Below are 24722 nucleotides of genomic sequence, written 5' to 3' on the forward strand. Positions count from 1 at the left end.
TTTGGTAAGAAGACAAAGGTTGAACTCTTCAACGATGTAAAAAACAAACTTGATGCTTAAAAATTGAGGCAGGTTTTCATTTAAAAATGAAGAGTGGAAATTTATATAGCTAGCAGGCTAAAATGGCTTATCAAAAGTTAATGATCACAGTAACTAGCATTTATTATAAAATTATATCTCCTTTTGTTAATGAAATTGAATTTGTTTTGTTTTGTTGGGGTTTGGGCCATTGCTGTTGTTTTTGAGACAGGGTCTCACTGTGCAGCCAAGGCTGCCTTCCAACCTCAGCCTCATTGTAGGACTACGGGTGTGTGCACTATGCCCTGGCATAAGTCGTTCATTCTAGAGATGAACACACTCAAGTCAGAGGTGAAGGACCCTGTGGAAAGTTTGTCCCTCGCAGAATCTGACACTCAAGTCAGAGGTGAAAGACCCTGTGGAAAGTTTGTCCCTCGCAGAATCTGACACTCAAGTCAGAGGTGAAGGACCCTGTGGAAAGTTTGTCCCTCGCAGAATCTGAGAGCCCTAAAATTCAACCCAGGCCTTCAGACAGCACACAACAGACAGTCGTGCTTTCTGTCACTTCGCTAGAGGAAATAAAATGCAGTTCAGAACTTCAGCAAACTTCTCAGCTCACAAAGTGCTTTCCAGGCTGGAAAGATAGCGTAGGCAGCCGTGCAATCTCAGATGCCCAGCAGAAGCAAGAAACGCTTTCTGGCATAGCATTTTCCGTAAACTTGGAGTGGGTGGTGTCAAGCACTCATCATTCTTCCTGGCCATTTTCCAGGGAAGAAATGGAAGCCATGAGGTTAAGAGTCTTGTCCAAGGTCATGCAGCAGAGGAGTGTCAGGAGTAGGACCCAAACTCAGCTGGGCTGGCACAACTGAGCATGATTTGGGGCTTTAGAGAGAGAGTGTGGATGTAGATTATGTCTTTATGCCTGCCACCGGCCCTTCTTTCTGTGCTATGGGGGTGTTTCTCTTTATTCACAAGCCCTGTAACTTACCACACACTCATATTTCTCTTACTAAAGTTTAGCTTTTTTCAAAATCTAAGATTTTAAGACTTCAAATTCATGGAATCACTTTTTTGGTTCTCAGTCTCTGGGAAGGGCAGATGTTCAGAGTAGAATCTCCATCATGGACTGTGCTTTTCAGATGGCCCACAGAGCTGAGGTTGTTTAAAGACTGTCTTCTGTGTCATCCTCAGCTCACTACTGAAGAGTCTCTCCAGGTCCCAAATAGCACGTTCACAGTATAACTTTTTTTCATTGTTTTCTCTGGCTCTGCTTTTTCACCATGAGCCAAAAGCTGTGATTAGATGAGTATTCTACCAAACTGTCATGCTGTCCCTGCTTTGCCACCAAATATTAGATGTCCCAGTCAAGCAACATTTGCTGTTTAGCTTCCATTGGCTAGAACATTGTTAGTGTTGGCCACTGCTGGTTGTGAGGAGATAGGAAGAGTTCCCATATCACTCCAAACCCTAGAAAACAACGCAGTGTCTTAAGATGTGCAGCTGATGAATTAATTGTTGGCTGTCTTTAGCTGCCATGTTCCTGCTGTGTGCGGTGAAGGTTCCGGAAGCTGTGTCGGACATGCTAATGTCCGAGTTCCACCATGCAGAAACTGTACAGAGACTAAATGCTGTCCTCAAGTTCCACACGCTCTGGAGGTTTCGCTATCAGGTCTGGCCAAGGATGGAAGAGGGAGCCCAGCAGATTTTTAAGGTGAGAGATGCTATGTCCATGGAGATTAGATCAGCAACCAACCTAGGGCTTGTCTAAATGCATGAAACCCAGACCCACAGTGCACAGCGAAAGAATTCTTCTTCCCTATGAATGTTTCAGTACGCTTAACTCATAAATAAATAAATGCTATTTGATTAAACAAATTGGAATATGAAAGAGCATACGACAAGAAAATCAAGTCAGTAGTAGCCTGAATATCTCATTGCCATCCTCGGGGGTAAGTACCTAAGTGTGGACTGTAACTGTCCAGGCTTTTTGTTGTCCACACACATACAGAAATTTGGGGCAGCATAGAGTGATCAGCACAACTTGAGATCATTTTGTTAAAACACTTCATTTTGCTGTTGAGTAAACTGAAGCCCAAAGAGGATCATGCTGTGCCCTGTGACAGAAAAATCTTAGAAAACAGCCCTTTTCTCTGGTGTTTCTTATGCCTCTAAGGGGCCACTCAGACTCTTGACACCTAAGGCAGACGATGTTGACCTCTACCTCCGGCTGTTTCCAGCTTCTCCTCCATCTTACCTCACTCTTCTATGTCAATTAACAGATCCCGCCTCCCAGTATAAACTTCACCTTGCCCTCGCCAGTACTTGGAATGCCATCTGTCCCAATGTTTGACCCTCCATGGGTCCCTCAGTGCAGCGGGAGTGTCCAGGACCCCATTAATGAAGACCAGTCCGTGAGTACCAGGCCTTTTCTCTCCCATATCTCCACACTGCATGGGATGCATGAAACCGCTTGGTTTCTTGTTATGAGAATGCAGTAACACAGAAAGCCACAGTGACCCACAGTACCAGGAATAGTAGAAATCAGCTTCCGCCAAGTTAAATTTTGTTTCATTGTCAAAGCATGAAACAGGCATTTATTTACTGGAAAACAAAACATTTTTGCTACTATTTGTTATTATATTAATTTAACTGCAATGTGTGAGCTGCTTGGTGGTTGAAGATATGGGTCCAGCAAGAAGAAACAAAAAGTCAGTAACTTCGGACTCAAAAATTTCTTTCTCGTTTCATTACCGTCACCACCATCACCATTGCCACCAATTAGTGTTACAGTCCCAGTGTCTATCACTGCCACATGTAACAGAAACAGCTGAGGTTATTTACAGAAAAAAAGAACAAAGCAAATATGTGCCTTTTGGAATAGATGTCTTCAAAACACATCTTTATCATCTATCAAGTTGCATGCCTCTACATTAACAAGAGTGCCTTTTAGAAACTCAGAAATGAAGCAAATATAGAAAGGGAACATATCTCAGTGAAAACCCACCATATGTCTATGAACAAATTCCCATGGAATTTTCATAATTTGGTGTGTATATGTTAAGTATATTTCCTATATCTCCCCAAAGGCCTTTAGAAAGATTATACCATTACCTTGCACTTTATACAAAAATACATTTTCTGTTGTCAGTACAAAACTCATCTCTTCCTCTAACAAAAATAAGAGATAGCTAATTCTGCACCAAATATTAGTGACATGGATTACAGATATTTGAATGATACCTGGCAAGAAGATTCAGGCACATCTCAGTCTCAGAACAAAAGAAAGTCATTAATCAATGTGATTACTAAATAAACGTGTGGGAAGATTAGAGAGTTCTAGAAGAAAGATGGGGCATTCTCTGCTTCAGACACTACCCTTTAATATCTTTAGCTTTGGCATTGGTAGAGCCTTGTGGTTTATGAATCGAAGACATCCCAAAGGTTACTTGTTAAAAGGGGTTTTAGGTCAGTTGCTGAGGTTTGTAGTTAGTGGCTATTAAGGGAACTAAATAAAGACTAAACTAATTTTGGCTTTCAGTTTGCACATTCCTACTTTCCACAAATAAGAAATTCTGTCTAGGTCTACAAAATTTTGAACACCAGTGTGATTTTTTTTCTGCACTGTGTATATGGGGGTGGGGACTTCAGCTCACACGGTTTGTATATCAGATACTTTGAATGGTAAAATAAATCGTTGGTATTTTGATTCACACATCTTTGAAAACAGTTGAGTATGTGGAGTTGAACATCTCTGCAGGTCATGCATAGATTTTTCTAGGCATTTGCGGTGTTCTCTGTAGAGCCGTTCATCTGAGCCCTTACATCCCTCACATATGCTATTGTCTCCATGCCTGATGGCCTGGCAGTTAAAGAAAGCACACCTGTTTCTTCAATCACGTGTGCAGTAACTCAGGCATTCAACACAAGTGTCTTTGAATCTCCTCCCAGATGGGTTCCTTTGACACCAGTAACTCTTTTCCAACAACGGATGAGAACCATTTCCGGATTTTATCCTTTGCATGTTCTATTTGATTAACCTTATATGATAAATGTTCTCATTTAAAGCCAGTTTAATAAAAGTTATTCTTCATGTTTAAATCGTGAATTGATATCACCTGAACATGTGAAATACAGTTGTTTCCAGCAGTCACAGACATTCTTGAGGAATAACTATGAGTAGGGGGAAAATCACCAACTGCAGAATTTTAATATGTGTGTTGTGTGTGTGTGTGTGTATAGGTAGATAGATAGATAGATAGATAGATAGATAGATAGATAGATAGATAGATAGATAGATAGATAGATGGATATGAATTAGGTCATGGATGACCTAACATTTCCTGAGGGCAAGCTCCCATCTTTGAGTGATTGTTGGATCACTCTTGGTGCCTATGATCCTGTAAGAAATGTGGCCATGCACTTGCTTTTGTGTCTCCACAGAAATCCTTCTCTGCCCGGGCTGTGTCCCGCTCTCATCAGCGGGCAGAGCACATCTTAAAGAACTTGCAGCAAGAAGAAGAGAAGAAACGCCTTGGTCGTGAAGCCAGCCTGATTACCGCCATCCCCATCACCCAAGAGGCTTGCTATGAGCCCACCTGCACACCCAACTCAGAGCCTGAGGAAGAAGGTGCCTTCCCAGCTGGGACTTTCATGGGGGGGGGCATGCCACAGGGAAAGAACCGACTTTCAGATAAATGAGGATGAGACATCGTGACATGCTCTCCCCGTCTCTCCTTCACAAAGAGAGAAAAAATGCTATTTTCTGAAGTTTAGAATTATTGCATACCTAGAGAGTAGTAGTAACCTTGAACAAACCAGTCTGATAGCAGGTCGAGAACTGGTTGTCATTCAGGAAAGATGAATCTCCCATGCACAAACAGCAAATTTGCTGAGTCTTCCTTACTAAAAACAAGCTTGCACATTAGCCCTTTTTAACGTCCCCAAGTATAAATAGCTTTCTGGTGGTTATCAAAAAGATGATCTGTGAACCATTCTAAATTCATTGATTTAGCATTTGTGGGGAATTTTACAAGGAATTTTCTGCTTCCATAGAAGTTCTTTGGCTTTCTAAGTATGTAGTAAAGTTATCTAGCATTCCGGTCTGAGAGTGGAGTCCTTGATATAAGTACAACTTTACTTGTGGTGATGATAAATTTGCGTTATAAAACCAAAATTCACATTCCCCATTCTGCTTGCCAGTAGAAGAAGTCGCCAATCTGACATCCCGACGGCTGTCTGTGAGTCCATCCTGCACCTCCAGTACATCCCACCGGAATTACTCCTTCCGGAGAGGGTCAGTCTGGTCTGTACGCTCAGCAGTCAGTGCTGAAGGTGTGTCTTCTGGCCAGCGTGCTGTTCTTGATGACTACTTTGTTCTGAAACATATTCTAATATCAGAAGTGCTTTATGAATTAGAGTTTACATTTAGTTATGTGAGCCAATTTGAGTTCAAGGTTTCTGTGATATTAGCATCCAGCCTTTATTCTTTTGCTGAGATGTATCTAGTTGTCCTGTTTATTAATTATTAAGTATACCCTCCCTTAACTTTTCTTGGCACTATTTTCAAAAGACTGTGAGCGAAGCGGCCTATCTCATGATTCTATTATACTGATCTGTTTCGGTCTCGGTCTTGGTTATAGCTTTCTTGTTAAAGGAAGTAAAAGCCCCCTCTCACTTTGTTTTTCATCTCTAAGATTGTTTTAGCTATTCTTGATCTCTTGGCATTCCTGTGTAAATTTTAAGATGGGTTCATTCATTAGGCATATTATCTTAATCACTGTATCCATGAACACGGGTTATTTGTCCATCCATACTATTTTAATATGTGTGATTTTTTTGGTTTACAAATCTTACACTTCTTTTGTTGAATTTATTCCTATTTAATTTGTTGTTGTTGCCAGTTTATGGAAACTTGTTCTTCAAATTTCACTTACAAGGCTTTTTATTACTAATGTGCGGAAATAAAAGTTAATTTTTCCACATATGTTTTATGACCTGAAAAATTGAGACTGATGAGATTGTTTATTTCTTTTGTTTTTTTTCTTCCTTCCTTCCTTTTCTTTCTTTCTTTCTTTCTTTCTTTCTTTCTTTCTTTCTTTCTTTCTTTCTTTTTTTTTTTTTGAGACAGGTTTTCTCTGTGTAACAGCTCTGGCTGTCCTGGAACTCCCTCTGTAGATCACCCAGATCTGCCTGCCTCTGCCTCCAAAGTATTGGGATTAAAGGCATGTGCCACCACTGCCTTGCAAGATGATTTATTATTTTCAGTGATATTTTGTATATGTTCCTTAGGATTATATATAAATTATATATTATTATGTATTATATATAATCTTGAAGTTACAGTCATGTTATTTGTAAACAGAAATTATTCACTTCTTTCTAATGCAGTTTTCTTATATTTCTCGTTATTGACTGCGTAGCCCTACTAATTCAAGGACAATGCTACTAGCAATCCTAAGTGGGAAGCATTTAGTCTCTGAACATCCATTATTGTATTAACGATGAATTTCTAGTAAATAGTCTTTGCAATGTAAAGACACTTCCTTTCGATTCTCAGGGTTTTAGTGTTTTAATCATGAAATGATCTCATACTTGTCAAATGTTTTTTAAGAACTAAACTTCTCCTTTGCTTTTTCCTTTATTTAATGGACATGGCATATTACATTACTTGTTTTATGTTATCCCATGCTTACATTCCATTGTAAAAACAAGCCATCTTGTTCATAGCATGCAGTCTTTCTTTTATATGGGTCTAGAGACTGAAAATACTTTGTTGAGGAGTTTCATCCCTGTGTGCATAAGGGATACTGGTCCACAGTTTTCATTTCTTTTTTTTTAAGATGTATTTATTTATTAAGCATACAATGTACTGCTGGCAAGGAAGGTGCCAGGTCTCATAACAAATGGTTGTGAGCCACCATGTGGTTGCCAGGAATTGAACTTAGGACCTCTGAAAGAGCAGCCAGTGCTCTTACCCTCTGAGCCATCTCTCCAGCCCAACAGTTTTCATTTTCTGTATGGTCATCAACTAGCTCCAGTATCAAAGATATACATAGCTGAGTATTCACAAAGGTATAAATTGCCCTCAAAACACTGGTCATGATGAATTCCAAAAATAGAGGTATATCATTTGTATTTTCATAAATATCAAAATCCTTTTCATTTCTTCTGTGAGTTGTTAACTGGCTGGTGTCTTAGAGTCCAAGTAATTCTTACATATTTGTAAATTCCCCAAATTCCCTACTGTTATTGACATCTGATTTCATCATAATAGAACAAGAAAGCACAGATCGTGTGAGTTAGGCCTTTAACTTATTGTGGCTTCCTTTCTGAGTACGTCCTGCTCTCTGCTGGATAGCAGTGTTTTCTGTTGACACTTTGCATGTGCCTGTTGCAGTGCTGTTTAAGTATTTGATTTCCTTGTGAATTCTGTCCAAATGCCCTCTTAACAAAAATCATATAGTCTCCAGTGATTATGGTCAAATTGTTTCTTTATCCTTTTAATTCTGCCATTATTTACTTTATATGCTTTAGTGTTCGACCAATATATGCACATACACATATAATTAATCTTCCTGATAAGAGTCTTTATTAAAACATGTTCATCCTTGCCTGTAGTATCATCTTTCCAACTTCTTTTTCATTCTGTTCACAAGATTTATGTTTGTATTTTGAGACAATATTGTGATTCTTATACATATAATGATTTTGAGTCAAGTTTGTATGTTCATTTTTTTTATCCATTCCACTAATTCTGCTTTTTGTTTGGAGAATTTAGTCCCATTTCCACTTACGGCAATTTATGGATAAACTAAGATGTATGTCTTCCATATTAAAAGTCAAAATATGCCACATGAAATACAGTTTTGTAACATTTTCTGTTATAACCACTTTTACGTTTATATGGCACTTACAAGAAAATACAGTAGATTCATAATGGCTACCTTAAAACCACTGCCTAATAAATACCATTGCATCTAAGCATCCCCAGAACAGGTTCTGTTGATCGCAGTTGTTCCCGGATATGAACAGTGTTTTCTTGTTTCTCTGAGTCCCTCATACATTTTCTATGGAAAGTGAATCAAGTAAAAAAAAAAAAAAAAAAAACGCTGGGCAGTGACAGTATACGCCTTTGATCCCAGCACTGGAGAGTCAGAGGCAGGTAGATCTCTGGAATCTCTGTGAGTTAAAGGTCAGCTTGGTCTACAGAGTGAGTTCCAATACAGCCAGGGCAACATGGAGAAATGCTATCTCAAAAAAAAAAGGTGAATAAAGTTTATAATGTGACAGATGTCTATATTCCATCTACTCCACATCTGTCACTTTAACACCCCATATGCACTGAATGAGCAGGTAGGATTGGAAACAACTGAGTAAAGCTTTTATCTTCCAGCCCCTCACAGGCCCCTAAAATCTCGATAGACACATAAGAGAAGTCTTATCTTATAGAACACTCAAAGAGCCAACATTCTTTATATGTTATAAAAAATGTTTATTTTGTATTAATAATAAGTGGCTTTATTTTCATATCAATATGCTGTCAAATAACTTTACTACCTTGCTTGACTTTTACTACCTTCATTGCCCTTTCCTTTATTCTAAGCAAAGCAATTATCAATTTTAATATTTATTGTATTTATCAGATGAGGACATTAATATAGCTGGGTTTCACTATTCCTGCCTTAAATGCACATGCTTTCTGCCACCCGATGTTCATGCTATAGCATTAAAATCTCTCACACATGCCTGTGACACATGGCACTATGAAAAACGCCTTACTCCTCACTTAGAATTTTGTTTTCTCTGATTTCATACTCTGAACCAGTTCCCTCTCTCACTGTGCCTGTGCTTCTCTCCCTCTACAATACCAGGTTAATGACAGTGCTGGGGAAGAGGGTTGATTTTGTTGTTTTGTAGAGGAAGGCAATCTCCCTGATGTCACACTTTTTATTCTAGCAATATTATCGATTGTTTTGTCAAATAGGATTTGAACTGCAAATTGTTGTTGCATTAGGATTTTGTCTTTCCCTCCAGATGAGGAGCACACCACTGAACACACACCAAACCACCATGTGCCTCAGCCTCCGCAGGCGGTATTCCCAGCATGCATCTGTGCAGCAGTCCTCCCCATCGTTCACTTAATGGAGGATGGAGAGGTGCGAGAAGATGGAGTGGCAGGTATCATCCGGCCGGCCAAGCCGTTTCATTCTTACCCTGCCATCTGATGGGAAACAGCAGTTCCCTCTTAAACACGCAACCTGTCTACCATATGCTAGATTGTTCTATGTACATGTTATAATTATAGATGTTTAATATCGCATGCTAATGTAATCAGTTTCTCTGCCCCCTTCTCTTGCTACTTTTATTACCTTTACCAAGAAATTGCATTAAAATAGGTTGCTAGGTCCATGAAAATTTTTATTACCAGAAAATATATCATATTTGACTATTAAGAAGTCAAACAGTGATTTTTTTTTCCCACCTCAGAAATCTCAGCTATTAATTCAGTCACATCAAAGCCTTCATTCCTGCTTGACTGTCTTTCCAGATATACCAGTCAGGAGAAGTCTGAAAGACAGAATAATAAAATAGGGATAAAGTGGCTATATTTATAATGGACAAAAGTTAATATTCTTTTTGCCTTGTTTTTCTTTTTTATCCTTTGCTAAGGACTGAACGTAGGATTCTGCACATAATAACCAAGACCTCTAACACTGAGATGCTCCCTCAATCCTCCTCTGCCTTTAAAAAGTCGAGATAGAGTCTCATTAAGTTGCTAGGTTTGCTTTAAACTAACTTACAGCTGAGGCTAACCTTGAATTTGGAATTTTCCTGCCTTAATAGCACCCCCACCCCTGCCAAGGCACTGGGATTGCAAGCCTAGGCCACCAGACTCAGCTAAGGTTAATATTCTTCCAATTTTAATATTTTTACTTCAAGAGAGAGCACAAGATTTTTATTATTAATATTGAAACTCAATAATAATTTTAACACCCACCCTAAAATGAGCAAAAGTTATAAGCAGTCCCTGGGCCTGTTATACACACATGAATAACACAACTACATAAAACAAAACTATCTTACATTTTGTTTACAAAGCTGCAAACCTTATTTAAAATTGAACTATACAAAGTTAGAGAAAAGGCAAGAAAACTATCAAGAAAAATAACACCTCAGAAAGAGGCATAAATTTGGGAGAAGCATTGGAATGTTGTTTCACAATATGCGTAAAAGGATGAAAGCTAGAAAGGCCTTTGGCATAAAGTTGGTTTTTTAGTATAAAAACTTGTAAAGGACCTTGTACATTATATATCATTTGTGATAATGGATCTTTGAAAATGATATAAATGCCTGAACACAGGATACCAATTAGATCTTGTTGCTTCTGTATGATAGCATTCTCAACACTTTGGAAATCCTAGTCAAAAAAGTTAGCTTAAAGAATGTTCTGCATAATGCTAAGTAGAGTTTGGAATAGTATTTTCTATAAGCTGCTTTGAAATATGTGTATGTATGATTTTCATAAATGTGAAAAGCAGACCCCAAAGTTAGTAGCTTTCTATGCTAAACTTAACAGTTTTTATTTTCTCTCCAATTTTTGTATTTTCATATTTTAAATATCATATTGCTTTATTGAAGCAATAAGACTTTTTTTTAGTCTTATAAAGATATTTTAGTAAGCAGTTTTGACCTAGAAACCCCATCTCTGGATTGTGTATAGAGCTCAGTGATAGAACCTTTTCCTTGCATCTATGCATCTGTATGTAAACTCCTGGCTCGGTCTCTAGCACCACACACATAGGCATGCACACACACACTCATTATCACACTTTTTAAATTGATTTTATTGAGATATCCATTTTTCTCTGCTCCCCTCCCTTCCTCTCCCCTCCTCTTCTACCCTCTCCCATCGTCCCCATGCTCCCAATTTACTCCAGAGATCTTGTCTTTTTCTACTTCCCATGTACATTAGATCCATGTATGTCTCTCTTAGGGTCCTCATTGTTTTCTGTGTTCTCTGGGGTTGTCAACTGTAGGCTGGTTTTCTTTGCTTTATGTCAAAAAGCCACTTATGAGTGAGTATATATGACAATTGTCTTTCTGGGTCTGGGTTACCTCATGCAATATGATGTTTTCTAGCTCCATCCATTTGCCTGCAAATCTCAACATGTCATTATTTTTTTCTGCTGTGTAGTACTCCATTGTGTAAATGTACCACATTTTCCTTATCCATTCTTTGGTCGAGGGGCATTGAGGTCACTCATACATTTTAATTATTTGGAAAGATACTTGAAAATTAAAGCTTAAAATTATATATTTCTTATTTATAGTATTTATTTGTGTAGCTCTTGATTTTAATTGGATGGTTAATTTATGAAGCAAAAAATATTAGTATTATTTATCAAAATATAGTCTATATGATAAATTCATACTATATTCTAAACTTGTAGCTTAGAAACCAGCAGAACTGAGGACCACTGCTCAAACTGAAGATCATGTGTTGTTGACCTCCATTCATGAGCTTTCTTCCCCAAGGTCATCCAGGGAACCTTATCCTGACCTGTGTTGCAGTGAAGTAGCGCTGTCCCCATAGTATTATGTATTTATTCCTATGAACGAAATCACTGCTAATTCAACTACTTTATCTTGATGAAATAGATACTGTTTAAAGTATCTGGATAATAAAAATTCATGCCTAGTTTATTTGTATATTAAGCCAAACCACATTTTAAAACCTAAATAAGTGCTTTAGGAATTTATGCTGGGGTTATAGAGATGGCTCAGCAGTTAAGAGCATTTGCTTTGGTTCCCAGCATTGATATAGTGGATCACAACCTTCTGTGACTAGTTCCAAGGGATCCAGTGCCCTCTGACTTAATCTTTGCATACACCAGGCACACACGTAGTATACATATGTACATGTAAGCAAAGCACTCATATATATATAATATATATAAAATATATATTATATATATTAAAATAAATGAATCTGAAAATCATTTTAAAAATTAAAACTTACAGCCAAATTTATGCAAAATGCAATGAAATTAACATTATTTCAGCGAAGACTTGCATTGCCAACATTAGGCTCTTCTCCAGGGTGAAGACAACCGAATATACTCACGTATATACTCACAAACAGTGTTTGTGAAGTAGTGCTGATTCAATCTTGTTTTCTTTTCCTTATGTGAGAAAATATTCAATAAAAACAAAACCCAGCAGCTTTCTACCTTTTAATACAAAAAGTGTTCAGAGGACCATTTTTTAAAGTATCAGGACCATGTGAGCTTTATTCCTTTTTACTTTTTAAAAAATAATAGTTATTATTTGAAAATTTCATACATGTGGACAATTTTAATCATATTCATCCATCTTTCTACCCCTCTCCAACTCACTCTGGGACCCATAAACCCTTCTTTTTCTCAGTTTGATGTTTTCTTTCCTTTTATTTTACTTTATTTTTTTATGTGTAAGGTTTCTGTCTGTGTATACATCTGTGCACCACATTCATATCTGGTGCCTGAGGAGACCAGAAGAGAGCATCTGACCTCTTGGAACTGGAATCAGAGATGGTTGTGAGCCACCCTGTAGGTGCTAGGAATTGAATGCAGGTCCTCTTGAACAGCAGCCAGCCCTCCTGACTTCTGTGCCAATCCTCTAAGCAAGGATGTTTTCTTTTTTCATTGTTATCAATATTAGTAACATCCAGTTATTGCTGACCATGTGGAAATGATGTGGGGCTATCCAGAGGCAACTTGTTAATAATAGCCACATGCCCAAAGAAAAGTAACTCTCCCTCCCTCTACAGCCATCAAAGGCCACTAGCTCCTGAGCAAAAAGTTCAGACTCCGGAGCCCCTCCCCCACCCATACTGGAGTTTTGACTGCCTTAGTCTTGTACAGGCAACCACACTTGCTGGGTGGATTTTGCACCAACCATGTCCAGAAGACAGCATTTTAGAGTAGTTTTATCATCTACTGGCTCTTAACATTTTTTTTACCCACTCTTCCTCAATGTTCCTTGAACCTTGGATGGAAGGAGGGTCATAGAGAATATCCATTGTGTGGCTGAATATTTGTAACCCCTTATTCTCAAGACTTGGACCAACCATTAGTTTCTGTCTTAAGCAATTCTCACTGCAAAAGAAGAGTGTCTTTGACCAAGGGTAAGAGCAGCTTACCTTTTATAACTTTATATCTGTAGATATAAACATAAATATTGAGAAGCTAGTTTGACAACAAGACCATTTAGTATTGCATCAGTAGGTTCCCCTAGAATCCTAGTCATGGCTTGTTGACCAAATTACAGTACCAGCCACGAAATCCATTCTGTGGAACAGCCTCAAACCTGATCAAAAGGGGTCACTTTCCCCTATAGCCAAAATGCTACTACTGGCCAGTGGGTACCAATTGCCTGACAGGTCAGCAGTTAGATCCCTGAAACTCACATGATAGAAAACCATCAACTCCGGAAAAGTTTTCAAAGTAGAGAAAAAAAGGCTCATTGAAGTTTAGTAAATCATATGAAAACTTCTTCTGGTTGATGAACTTATGGCCACTTTCTTTTCTCTTCTGAAGTCAGTGCTGTGGCTCAGCAAGTCTTGTGGAACTGTTTAATTGAAGATCCATCGACAGTTCTTCGACATTTCCTGGAAAAATTGACTATCAGCAATAGACAAGTGAGTTGCTCTTCCTTGTCTGTAGCTGTGAGTATGGGTTCTGCTGGAAGCAAGCAAAGGACTCGACAGTGTTGGTGTGTGATGTTAGTGTACTCTGATGTCTCCTAATAGGTGTCTTTTATGTAATCATATGCAATATTCATCTTTGCTAATACAGTTGAGATTTCTCTGGCTTTTTTCCATGTGTGCATGGTACATTGCTTGGTAACCCCAAGACTTACAAGATTCTCAATATTTTATACAAATATTAAATAAAGCTTGAGGGTTTTAGGGTTGAATACATTTACAGATTTCTAGTCATTTGGTAGCCTGGAATGCTAAGGGGGTTATTCCAATATGTTAACGTTCTCCATCACCCGAAAAGCTAATTTACCAGAACACCTGTAAGGTGTTAAATAAAAGTCATTTTCTGGACAATAAGAAAACAAACTGTTGATTTCTTTTTTTTTTTTTTTTTGGCTTTTTCAAGACAGGGTTTCTCTGTGGTTTTGGAGCCTGTCCTGGAACTAGCTCTTGCAGTAGACCAGACTGGTCTCGAACTCACAGAGATCTGCCTGCCTCTGCCTCCCAAGTGCTGGGATTAAAGGCATGCGCCACCACCGCCCGGCCAAACTGATGATTTCTATTGTGATTATATTCACTGGAAGATTGAGTTTGGCTTCTGGAAAGTGAGGTTGTTTACAGGCATTTCAACTTATCTTTCCTTGGCTTCATTTTATCTCATTAATTTGAAGCCTAGGAAACCAAATTAAGGAAGTCAATTAATCTAGTGCTCATAGTACTTTCTCAGATTAGGTCTCTCCCCACATTCCCTTTCCACCTGGCAGCCATGACAAATGCATCCAGCAAAGTGCAAAACCATTCCATGATTTACCAGTTACCTGTAGACACAGTGCAAAGTTGTATTTTAAAATAAAATGGTCTGCTGAGGGGTGATATTTATATGTTATCCATAAAAGAAAAGTAGTCCTGCTCATTTGCATAGTGAGAATCACATATAGTATCAGTATCTATGGATTGGTTTCTGCTCTGCCACGTTAAAGTGGTGAACGTAATTGAAATTAACTAAGGGCAAAAGTCAGGAAAATTCCTCTCTTTTCAAGCAGTTAGTCTCTGACAGCATGGCTGTGTGAGGGCTGCTGTGTGGGGGCTGACGCGTCTGCTTTTCTTTTAGGATGAGCTAATGTACATGCTGCGCAAACTTCTCTTAAATATCGGAGACTTTCCAGCTCAGACATCACACATCCTATTCAACTACTTGGTGAGTATCAGCAGCTAATAGATTAGAAATGATTTTTGGTAGGAATTAGGAACATGGAGAAAGGAAAGTGGAGATCCCTCCCCAAGAAATTCCTCATAATTGTATAATTGAAGGGGGGTTGGCAGAAGTTTCCACTTTTAGTATGGGGAAAGCCCTGCCTGGCACAATCTTTGGCATCCAGTAGACCCTCAATAAACTTTATTTTCTTGGTCCTCCTTTCAGCATTACGCAACTTCCCTACATTAGTTAGTTCATGTCATTTTTAGTCATCCCAACACACACACACACACACACACACTAGAAAGAATGGTAAGTGTAGGTTTCCATAGCAGCTCTTATGCTTTATCATGATCCAACAGCTTCTCTTTGGCCCCTCCCAGACTTCCCTGCTCTTTATTCAAATTCTTCTCCTTAAAACCTTAAAATGCATTTGACTATGCATTCTGTTTGGATACTGAGGCATGTTAACTATTCTCAATCCAGGCAGACTGACGGACAAATAACTATCTTTGACCTTTTCTCCCTTTGTGTTATAACCGTTTCAGCCACATGAATACACATCTGTAGCAGCGTGATAAACAGCTCACACCACAAATCTACAAGTGTGGGCAATGTTTGTAATCCCTTTATTGTGTCTATGACAAATTTGGTCTTCCTTCTCAGTGTCTACTCGTTGGCTGCCCAGGAAAAAATAAATGTCTGATTCACATGAAAGCCATCTTAGCCAAGGGCTCTCTGCTGTCCCCTGACTAATGCCACTGGAAGTGTTAAGGAAGCATTTGAGCAAACATTACAAATGCAGGGATGATTTAGTTTTAAGAAGAAAATTCAATAAAATGAAAACTGGAGTGTAGGAAGAACACGGCTCTGTGCTTGTTCTTTTGACTCAGGTGGGACTAATCATGTACTTCGTGCGGACTCCGTGTGAGTGGGGGATGGACGCCATCTCTGCCACACTGACCTTCCTGTGGGAGGTAGTCGGGTATGTGGAGGGCCTCTTCTTCAAGGATCTCAAGCAGACGATGAAGAAGGAGCAGTGTGAGGTGAAGCTCCTGGTCACTGCTTCCATGCCAGGTAATCCCTAGGTCTAATTATATGTGTATATTCTCCTCTGGAAGATTGGGACTTTTTCACTCACAGGAAAAATAGAGCTCCAACCACTCGTATTGAATGCACTCAAGAATTTTTGTTTAGAATAGTCAGAAGGAGTATAATAGTCCCTTCAAACAGTCAGGAGTTGTGAGATGAAAAGGCAGATATCTGAACAGAGTGCCAGGAAATCAGTCCTTGAAGAGTGGCCAAGGTTAAAGATTTATTTAAGTCTATCGCAGAGAGTAGTCGAACTGAAAGCCATTATGAGTGAGTTTTTGGCACTGCCATTTGAATGGCATTGTTTCTACCGCAAGGACCCTCGGCTTTTGTAAACTCAATGAGAGGAGGCTTTATGAAAAGCTGGAAGAGGGAAAAACAGGAAGAGGGAGAAATAGGAAAGAACACAATGGGTGTTGTCAACTCTCGATGCAGTTCCTCTGCTCTCAGCACAGCTTGTCTGTCCTTGGGATGAAGATTTTTAACAAAGCTTTATCCTTGTGCGCAGAGTATTAAAATATGCGAGGATATGTGCATTGAAATGAAGAGAAAGGCTAAATTAAGCAGAGGTGAGAACACTGGCTGCAACAGCAAAAAAAAAAAAGCCCATGTTAAAATCAGGCCATGTTAAAATCAGGCCTGCCATTTCGTAGCCTTATAAGTAGAACTAGCAGTGGAAAAATAAAATCATTTCTCATGCCTTCTTTCCATGCATGTGATATTTAAATGTGATTCCTAGCTCACAATTATGATGAATGCATTAGTTTCTGTTTATGAAATACATTATTGAAAGATCTGATTTGTGATAATCATCCAACAGGGATGGATAATTACACATCTGTATGCTGTGTAGTTGGAAGTTTTCCATGAAAAAATGTCATATTGTCACTAGTATTCTTAAAAACTGGTTATGTACCTAGTTTGAAGTCAGTCTGGGCTGGATAAGACCGTATTACCTGTTTCCAAAGCAAGCAAATTAAATTAAGAAGTACTTGATAAGCTTATTGATACTATTTCAGTTTTAATGTTTCATGTCGTGACTGCAAGCTTCCAGGAAGCCTTATGTTCAGAGTTATTTTTATTTTGGGTAGGTACCAAAACACTGGTGGTTCATGGACAGAACGAATGTGACATTCCAACCCAGTTGCCCGTCCATGAGGACACTCAGTTTGAAGCCCTGCTGAAGGTGCGGAAGTCTTTTTGACAGATTGTTATGCATGCCCATGGCCTCCTCAGTAAATATGCTTTAGAATTATAATAAATGGCACTTTCTGTATTCAAGCTAACATATCCAATTCTTCACTCTCTAGAACCCCCTCTACTGTTGTACACTTCTACAATTTCTGCCACTTTTAACTGACATTTTAGCTCTGTGTTAAAGCAGGCCAAATTGGGCAGATTCTGTCTCAAACAGCAGCATTGCCTTTGGATGTTATTCCCAGTTCCCCTGAAAGCTGTCGATTCCAGTTTAGAAACATTCGGCGTTACGGTTTCAGCTTTTTACTGGGCCTCACAGAAGTAAATTCTAGCCATCAGCTGATGTAATACTGAGCAATCTATATAGTACAGAAATCACTGATGACGCAGGAAATATATCTTAGAATAAATCAGGCAGGCAAAGAAAGAGCTTTCTAATGTTTATAAGAATCCCCCTCAAAAGGAGTGCAGTTGGCTGCTACCTGTACCTGCAAGGCTTTTACTGTAACGTAATGAGTATCCTAGGACGGTAACCCCACTCATCTGGAGTCTGGAGTCTGCATCCTTAATCATCTTTCCTTGCTGGATAAGAATGGAGCCCAGTTCTGGACCCTAATATAAGTAGAAAAGTGGAGGTGGGGGCGTGACTTTTCTTTCAGACTTCTTCGAGATCCTTTGAAACTATCAAGCTTTTGACACCACCCATTTGCGTACTTGCCTTGGAGGGTGGATACCAAGATTCAGTCAGTGTGTCCCCTTCCTGGCTTCACTACAGCCAGTGTAACATAAATCACAGGACCCCTCTAGTCAGTTTCTTTTCCATTAGTAGTATCATATTAGTTTGACCATACATGTTATCTACATGGAAGACTCTGGAGGCAGCCTACATAAGCACTAGATACATTATAGTTAGGATTGTTCTTAATGTGGTTACTAAGTATACTTCCCTAATCTCATGCCCAGGAGATGCCACTGACCCTTCATAGTCTGTCACTCAGTCTTTGGACACTGTAAGAATAGATGACTTATTTTACCAGCCTTTACTATATTACTTTTAGATAAACATATCCCTATATGTTCTCATGTCCCTTTAAGAATTACCTTGTGTCTTTCTAGCATATTATCTACCCACCAGGTATTCCAGTCTTGGTAAACATTTATAAAATTTGTTGATATTGCTCTAGGAGTGTCTAGAGTTTTTCAACATCCCAGAATCCCAGTCAACACATTACTTCCTCATGGATAAACGATGGAACCTCATCCACTACAACAAGGTAAGTCTGCGGTCATCATGGCCAAACCTTGCCTAAGTGCAGCTTATTACTGCTGAGGCAGCACTCATTCAGTTATATGCATGGTCACTTGGGTCTCTTGGCTTTGGACCAACTGATTTGTTTCTATCCCTTAGTGCCCCATCTCTAAAGGGAAACTAGAGTATGTGTGCCGGGGTGGCTGTCATCATTGGAGGAGATAGGCCAGGTTGAGCTCTTAGCCAATCATCATGGTTGATATGGGTGAACATGTCATATTTTTATATTGTATTGACAGCTTTTCATTGCTGTGACCACATACAATATAGAAGAGAACTTGGGAGGTAGGGTTATTTTAGCTCATGGTTAAAGTCAGTCCACTAAAGCCAGGAATGCATGGTAACAAGAGCTGGAGGGGGCTCATCAGTCCCATAGCATCTGCAGTCAGGAAGCCTAGCAGGAGTGCCTGTGCTCAGATCACTTCCTCCTTTTTCTTCTGTCCAAGTCCCCAGCCCATGACATTAAGTTGACAGTGAAGACTAACCAGCCCATGTATATACAGTAATGGCAACCGTGTGCCTCTTTGGAATTTTAGCCATTTTGGTTTTCTTCCCCTTACTTTAAACATGATGATGGTGACTTGATCTAATAAACAAAATGATACTTTAGGTGGTCCCCAGGCTTACTTTAGGTTAACCCTAAAACACCCAGTGCTGAGAGTAGATACCCAGACTGGGCAAAGTGAAGGTTTCCTGAGAAGGGGATATTGCCTTCTTTAAGGTTCTGTGGAAATGAAAAGTGTAAGGTAGCAAAAGCAGAAATCATTAGAAAATAAGTAAACGTTGTGTCTGCCTGCCTTTGGATAAATAGGAAATGAAAATAAAATGTAATTTGTGTTGAGCGTTTTTCTCTCTGTGTAATCCATTGCAGACCTATGTTCGAGACATTTATCCCTTCCGGAGGTCCGTATCTCCACAGCTGAACCTTGTGCATATGCATCCAGAAAGGGGGCAGGAGCTCATTCAGAAACAGGTGCTTAACCACACCTCTTTATTCTGGGTCATGTTGTTGGGGGATGGGGGGACCTGCACACACATTACCAGCCTTGAGATTCTGCAGTTCCATCATGATCCTGTCTTCTGATAATGGATGATAGACAACTTTGCTCAGTAGATTGTTCCCTCAAATATGCAGGTTTTATAAATTGGATCCTGGTGCATAAGTTATTCAGAGAAACTCATATGGGATAATATTATGAAGCATATAATAGAAATACACTAACTTATTAACAGGCTAGTTTCTAGGGTTTTCATTTCACATTTTTATAAAGTGGTATTGAAGGAATACATAGGTGGCATATATTGGTATATGATCGCAACCCTGGTACTGAGAAGGCAGAGGCAGATATGGTGTTCAAGCTCACCCTCAGCTACATAAGGGTTTCAAAACTCTCATGAAATCCTTTCTTAAATAAAAAAAAATAGGGGCTGGGAAGATGACTCCATGGGTAAAGAGCTTGCTGTGCAAACAAACGGACATGAGATCTGACCCCAACACACATAAAGAGTTCAGAGTGGTGGTGTGTATCTGTACCCGCAGTGCTGGGGGGAGGAAGGTGGAGCCACAGGGCTCCCTGACCAGCCAGCCTACCTGAAATAGTGCGATCTAGGCTCAGTGACACCTGCCATCTCTAGAAATAAGGCTGAGCATGACAACGCATGAAGTTGGCCTCTGGCAAGCACCCCTGCATACTCTCATGTCCCACGTGCACACAAAGTATACATGGTATAGTTTGTATACTATTTTTGTTTTGTTTTGTTTTTCGAGACAGGGTTCCTCTGTGTAATAGTCCTAGCTGTCCTGGAACTCGCTTTTGTAGAGCAGACTGACCTTGAGCTCATAGAGATCCACCAGCCTCTGCCTCCCGAGTGCTGGGATTAAAGGCGTGCCCCACCACCGCCCGGCTAAATGTGTAGCCCAAGCTGGCCTCGAACTCAGATACTCCTGCCTCTGCTACCGGTCTGCACCCCCAGAGCCAGCCATTATTGGTATAGTGACTTAAGTCAGGTGAAAAATAGGTAAAAATATCATGCGTGCCTCAAAAGAGCACCAAACTAAAAGCCGGAGATCTAGAGTCCATTCCTACTGTGCAACTGACTAGGACCCTGAAAACAGAGCAGACACAGCCAAACAATCTGATACTGGACAGCAGAATAGCATTCACTTGCTTGGTCTCAAATCAGACTTTGATCCTAAAGAAAGTCAGCAATCTGCATACAGAACAGGACTTTATACACAGTACCAAAATTGATGATTTTTTTCAATGTAGTTCTAATGATTGTGTATTAACAAATTTATTTTTAAGAAAAATACATAAACAATAATTCAAAGATACTTGATCAACTCGTTTTTTTCTGCACACATCAAGGAGGCTACTACTTTTTATATTAAAATATCATTCCTGAGATAAATGAGGATGGCATATCATTAGAAGACGTAAGTGATACTACCATTAAGATTAAAATTGCTACCATTAACTGCTCAGTCTATTGCCAAGTATAAGGCGCTGGCAAAGCTTGAACAGTGCCAAAGAGCGGCTCCCCGAAATAACCATAGCATTTCATTTTGCAGCACGATCATCAAAAGCATGGTCAAAAATGCTGCTCCAAGAGCGTGTGTGATTTTTGTTTCACACTTCAAAGACTGCTGTAATCGGGGCACCACTCTCTCTACTGCAAGCTGAAACCCTGAGATGTCGAAACTCCCCCAGGGAGATACACCATGGAGGCTTACGTTCTAGGTCAGAAGTCTCTGCAGCAGCTGTTCATTACTCAGGAGCTTCCTAGTCCTTTGTCAGTGATTTCAAGAGGAACGAAGGACCAGAGCAAGAGCCACAGAGGTGTGCCTTCCAAACTCTGGAACAAGCGGATATCTGGGGCTGTCAGCTTTTGTATCGATAGCTCGTTCCTAGATTCCTTTTTGTCTTTTTTAAAAAGACAAACCCAGAACTGCCAGGAAACGTCTTGAGCATCTGTGGAGATGCAGTGGCGATTGTCACTGAGTACCAGCTCCTGTCAGGGAAAGGCTTCCGTGTTGTGACACCCACACAGATGGGGCTCTGTATAGTTCTCGACTATCTGTGCTTCTCTAGGCCACAGCCCCCCTAAGCTCAGTCAGCTTCGGAGACTGAGAGTCCATTAAATATTGCTTATTGTTTCTATCTGGTATAAACAGTTCTTCCTCTTTCCATTCCCCCCACCCCGCTTATTTCATTCTATCAGTCAGGTTTGGTGCTGAAGATCTCCAGTGTCTTCACTCTGCAGTCTTCAGCTTCCTAATTCTGCTCTGTGTGCTCCTCCTAGGTGTTCACCAGGAAGCTGGAGGAAGTGGGGCGAGTGCTGTTTCTCATCTCCCTCACCCAGAAGATCCCCACAGCGCACAAGCAGTCACACGTCTCCATGCTGCAGGAGGATCTTCTCCGGCTGCCCTCCTTCCCCCGGAGTGCAATAGACGCTGAGTTTTCGCTCTTTAGCGACCCTCAAGGTACTGCAGGAGGAAAACCATTCCTCCACACCTTTTTCTCGTGTCTGTGTTTAGATCTGACCACTGGACACCAGTGGGTCTCAAACCTGCGTATACACCCGAGTCAGTTGGAGGTTATTAATTCAGAATGCTGGTGCCCATCCTCCAGCTGCCAGTCTCAGGGTGGATCCCAAACTCACATGTCTAACCACACACTCCCAAGGGCTGCTGGTGCCGCTGGTGCCGCTGGTGCCGCTGGTGCCGCTGGTGCCGCCTTTCCAAGCACTGGCTTTGCAGAGCAGTGTTGGTGACAGATTGCAGCAGGTGAAGGAAGCAGGGAAATGATGTTTGAAGGGGAATTCCTGCACAGCTGAAGGGCTCCCCCCTCCAGATGCTGGATCAGGCACAAGCCGCACCCAGGCACCTGTTTTCACAGACAGCTGCTATTAAGCGGGAAAGAAAAGCTAAAGTGGCTTCTCTCTGACGCCCGCAGAAAAGCAGCCGCTCATGGCCTTGCAGGTGTGATTTAAAAAAAAAATGTATTTATTAGATACAAATATTTCAGAGATTATCTAAATTAGAAATTAAGGTTTCAAAACACACTTAATACAAAGTGCTAATTAGTGGGAAAGACATTGAGTATAACTTTTAAAAACAACAACAATCTGTTTTTTATTTTACACACCAATCCCAGTTCCTCCTGCCCTCTTTCTGTTCCCCACCACCACCCAACTTTCCCCAACCCCATCCCCCCCTATCTAATCCCCAGAGAGGGTGAGGCCTCCCATGGGAAGTCAACAAAGTCTGACACATCACCTTGAGGCAGGAATGAGGCCCTGGAAGGTCTCCCTCCATAGAGAATTAGCTCCAAAAAGCCAGTTCACGCTCTAGGGATAAATACTGAGCCCACTGCCAGGAGCCCCACAGACTGCCCAAGCAGGTGTAATTTTTAAGAGTGGAAAATTAGAAAGGGATGAGATCTGCATTAGAATGGGCTAGGATGCCTGCAGTGGTAGGGGGCTAGAGGGCGAGGGAGAAGGGACACAACAAGGGAAAGGGGGAAGGGATGTTTGTCCCCGGGAAACAAAGGAATGCCTCTGAATAGAGAGGAGACTGAGGTGGCCCATAGGACAATGGCTGTTTATAAAAGGAAAATTAGGAATCCCGTGATAGGATGAGGTGTTTAATGTTAATTGGACATGTTGATTAGTTGTGCCAAAGGGGGCTTCTGACTTCTGGACTTCAATACTTTCTTTGCTCATTGGACCTTGGTAGTCAGCCTCAGGAAGAAGTAGTAACCAAATTAGGGACTAGACCTTGGTGACTGGCTTTAGGAACGTAATCTAATGGTTTTAGCTGTGTAGAGAGAACTGGGGAAGAAGGGGAAGGCCTGTAAGAACCACACATCCCAGTGGACTAGTGTCCCTTCAGTGTTACTGCACGGGAGTCCCTTGAGTGAGCAAAACACAAGGTGCAGTAAGAAGATCAAAGGGAGGCCAAGCTAGTCCTGAGGGACACAGATCAGAACAGTGTTCCTCCGGGTGGGGAGAAATGCATGAACTGCTGGCAAAGCGTGAGGGAGCTGTAGGAAGGACACAAATGAGCCACCTAGGCCTTGGGGTTTTATTACTCTGTATTGTTGCAAAACTCGCTGAATACAACATTTAAATTCTGTTCATTTCAGTGCCTGAAGTGAGGCAGAGTCAGAGACATAGCAAGAGACCCAGCTAAGAACCTTACTTTGTTACCATGGTTGATTTAGGAAAAGCCACTTAAATTACCATCGCTGGGCTTCAGGGTTCCTGACAGAAAGGGTTCTGGCCTAAATGGTGATAAGAAAGCCAGATGCTGACCCCAACCCTAACCGTTGCCCAGCCAGAGAATGTCTTTCAGCAGTTCATTTAACAACATGATACTGCAAATGCCTGTCCTGGCTTGCCCAGGCTTAAATAAAAGAGGTTGTTGGTGCAGTTCCTTAAATGGAAAAAGTGTCCTGCCCATGCAGGCAGCATCGTGCTGGGAAACCATTCAGCGGTAGGTTTTCTGGAGCTGGAACAAGCAAATGGGAAATAGTTGTGCGGTAGCATTTGATCTCCTGCTCATGCCAAGAGGGCTGGTGCCGGACTAATTCTGTCTCCACTGCTTCATGTTTCCACAGCCGGGAAGGAACTGTTTGGCCTCGACACCCTTCAGAAAAGCCTGTGGATCCAGCTCCTGGAGGAAATGTTCCTGGGCATGCCTAGCGAGTTTCCCTGGGGAGACGAAATCATGCTTTTTCTCAACGTGTTCAATGGGGCTCTGATTCTCCACCCCGAAGACAGTGCTCTGCTCAGGCAGTATGCAGCCACTGTCATCAACACAGCTGTGCACTTCAACCACCTCTTCTCTCTCAGCGGCTACCAGTGGGTTCTCCCCACCATGCTGCAGGTGCCTGGCATCCCCTCTCCTAGCTACGCAAGGAACCCAGCCCCGCTCAGACCTAGCTGTCCAACAACTTAACTCCTTTGTTAGAGCAGAAGGCACCCACTGAAATCCCCACATGAAATTTCAAGAGTTGACACTATTCTGTGCTATCCTGAGATTCTGCCCCGGAGTTGGGAGCTGGGTACTCTTCCCATGTTCTTTAGCACAGTGACACCCAAAATGTGGCATCTGGAATAGCAGCCTCAGTATTTCCTAATAGCACCCAAGAAATTCACTCTCCTGC

At 40.8% G+C, this 24722-nt stretch overlaps 1 protein-coding gene across 8 annotated transcripts in view; it reads left to right on the forward strand.

Annotated features, from left to right (window-relative positions):
* The window catches only part of Unc80 (unc-80 subunit of NALCN channel complex), a 173199-nt gene that overhangs the window by 101452 nt on the left and 47025 nt on the right, over positions 1 to 24722 (forward strand). For 7 of the 8 annotated variants that reach the window (XM_075951959.1, XM_075951963.1, XM_075951965.1 and 4 more), the window contains 13 exons: positions 1548 to 1729; positions 2298 to 2429; positions 4459 to 4645; positions 5218 to 5349; positions 9052 to 9195; positions 13596 to 13696; positions 14871 to 14957; positions 15848 to 16031; positions 17138 to 17232; positions 18428 to 18517; positions 19424 to 19525; positions 21856 to 22036; positions 24174 to 24442. In XM_075951959.1, coding sequence (XP_075808074.1) covers positions 1548 to 1729; positions 2298 to 2429; positions 4459 to 4645; positions 5218 to 5349; positions 9052 to 9195; positions 13596 to 13696; positions 14871 to 14957; positions 15848 to 16031; positions 17138 to 17232; positions 18428 to 18517; positions 19424 to 19525; positions 21856 to 22036; positions 24174 to 24442 — 1886 coding nt within the window. The remainder of the gene's footprint in view (positions 1 to 1547; positions 1730 to 2297; positions 2430 to 4458; positions 4646 to 5217; positions 5350 to 9051; positions 9196 to 13595; positions 13697 to 14870; positions 14958 to 15847; positions 16032 to 17137; positions 17233 to 18427; positions 18518 to 19423; positions 19526 to 21855; positions 22037 to 24173; positions 24443 to 24722) is intronic. The other variant, XM_075951960.1, reaches the window with a different exon arrangement.

This window comes from Microtus pennsylvanicus, chromosome 17 (genome assembly GCF_037038515.1).
Source record: "Microtus pennsylvanicus isolate mMicPen1 chromosome 17, mMicPen1.hap1, whole genome shotgun sequence".
NCBI lineage: Eukaryota > Metazoa > Chordata > Mammalia > Rodentia > Cricetidae > Microtus > Microtus pennsylvanicus.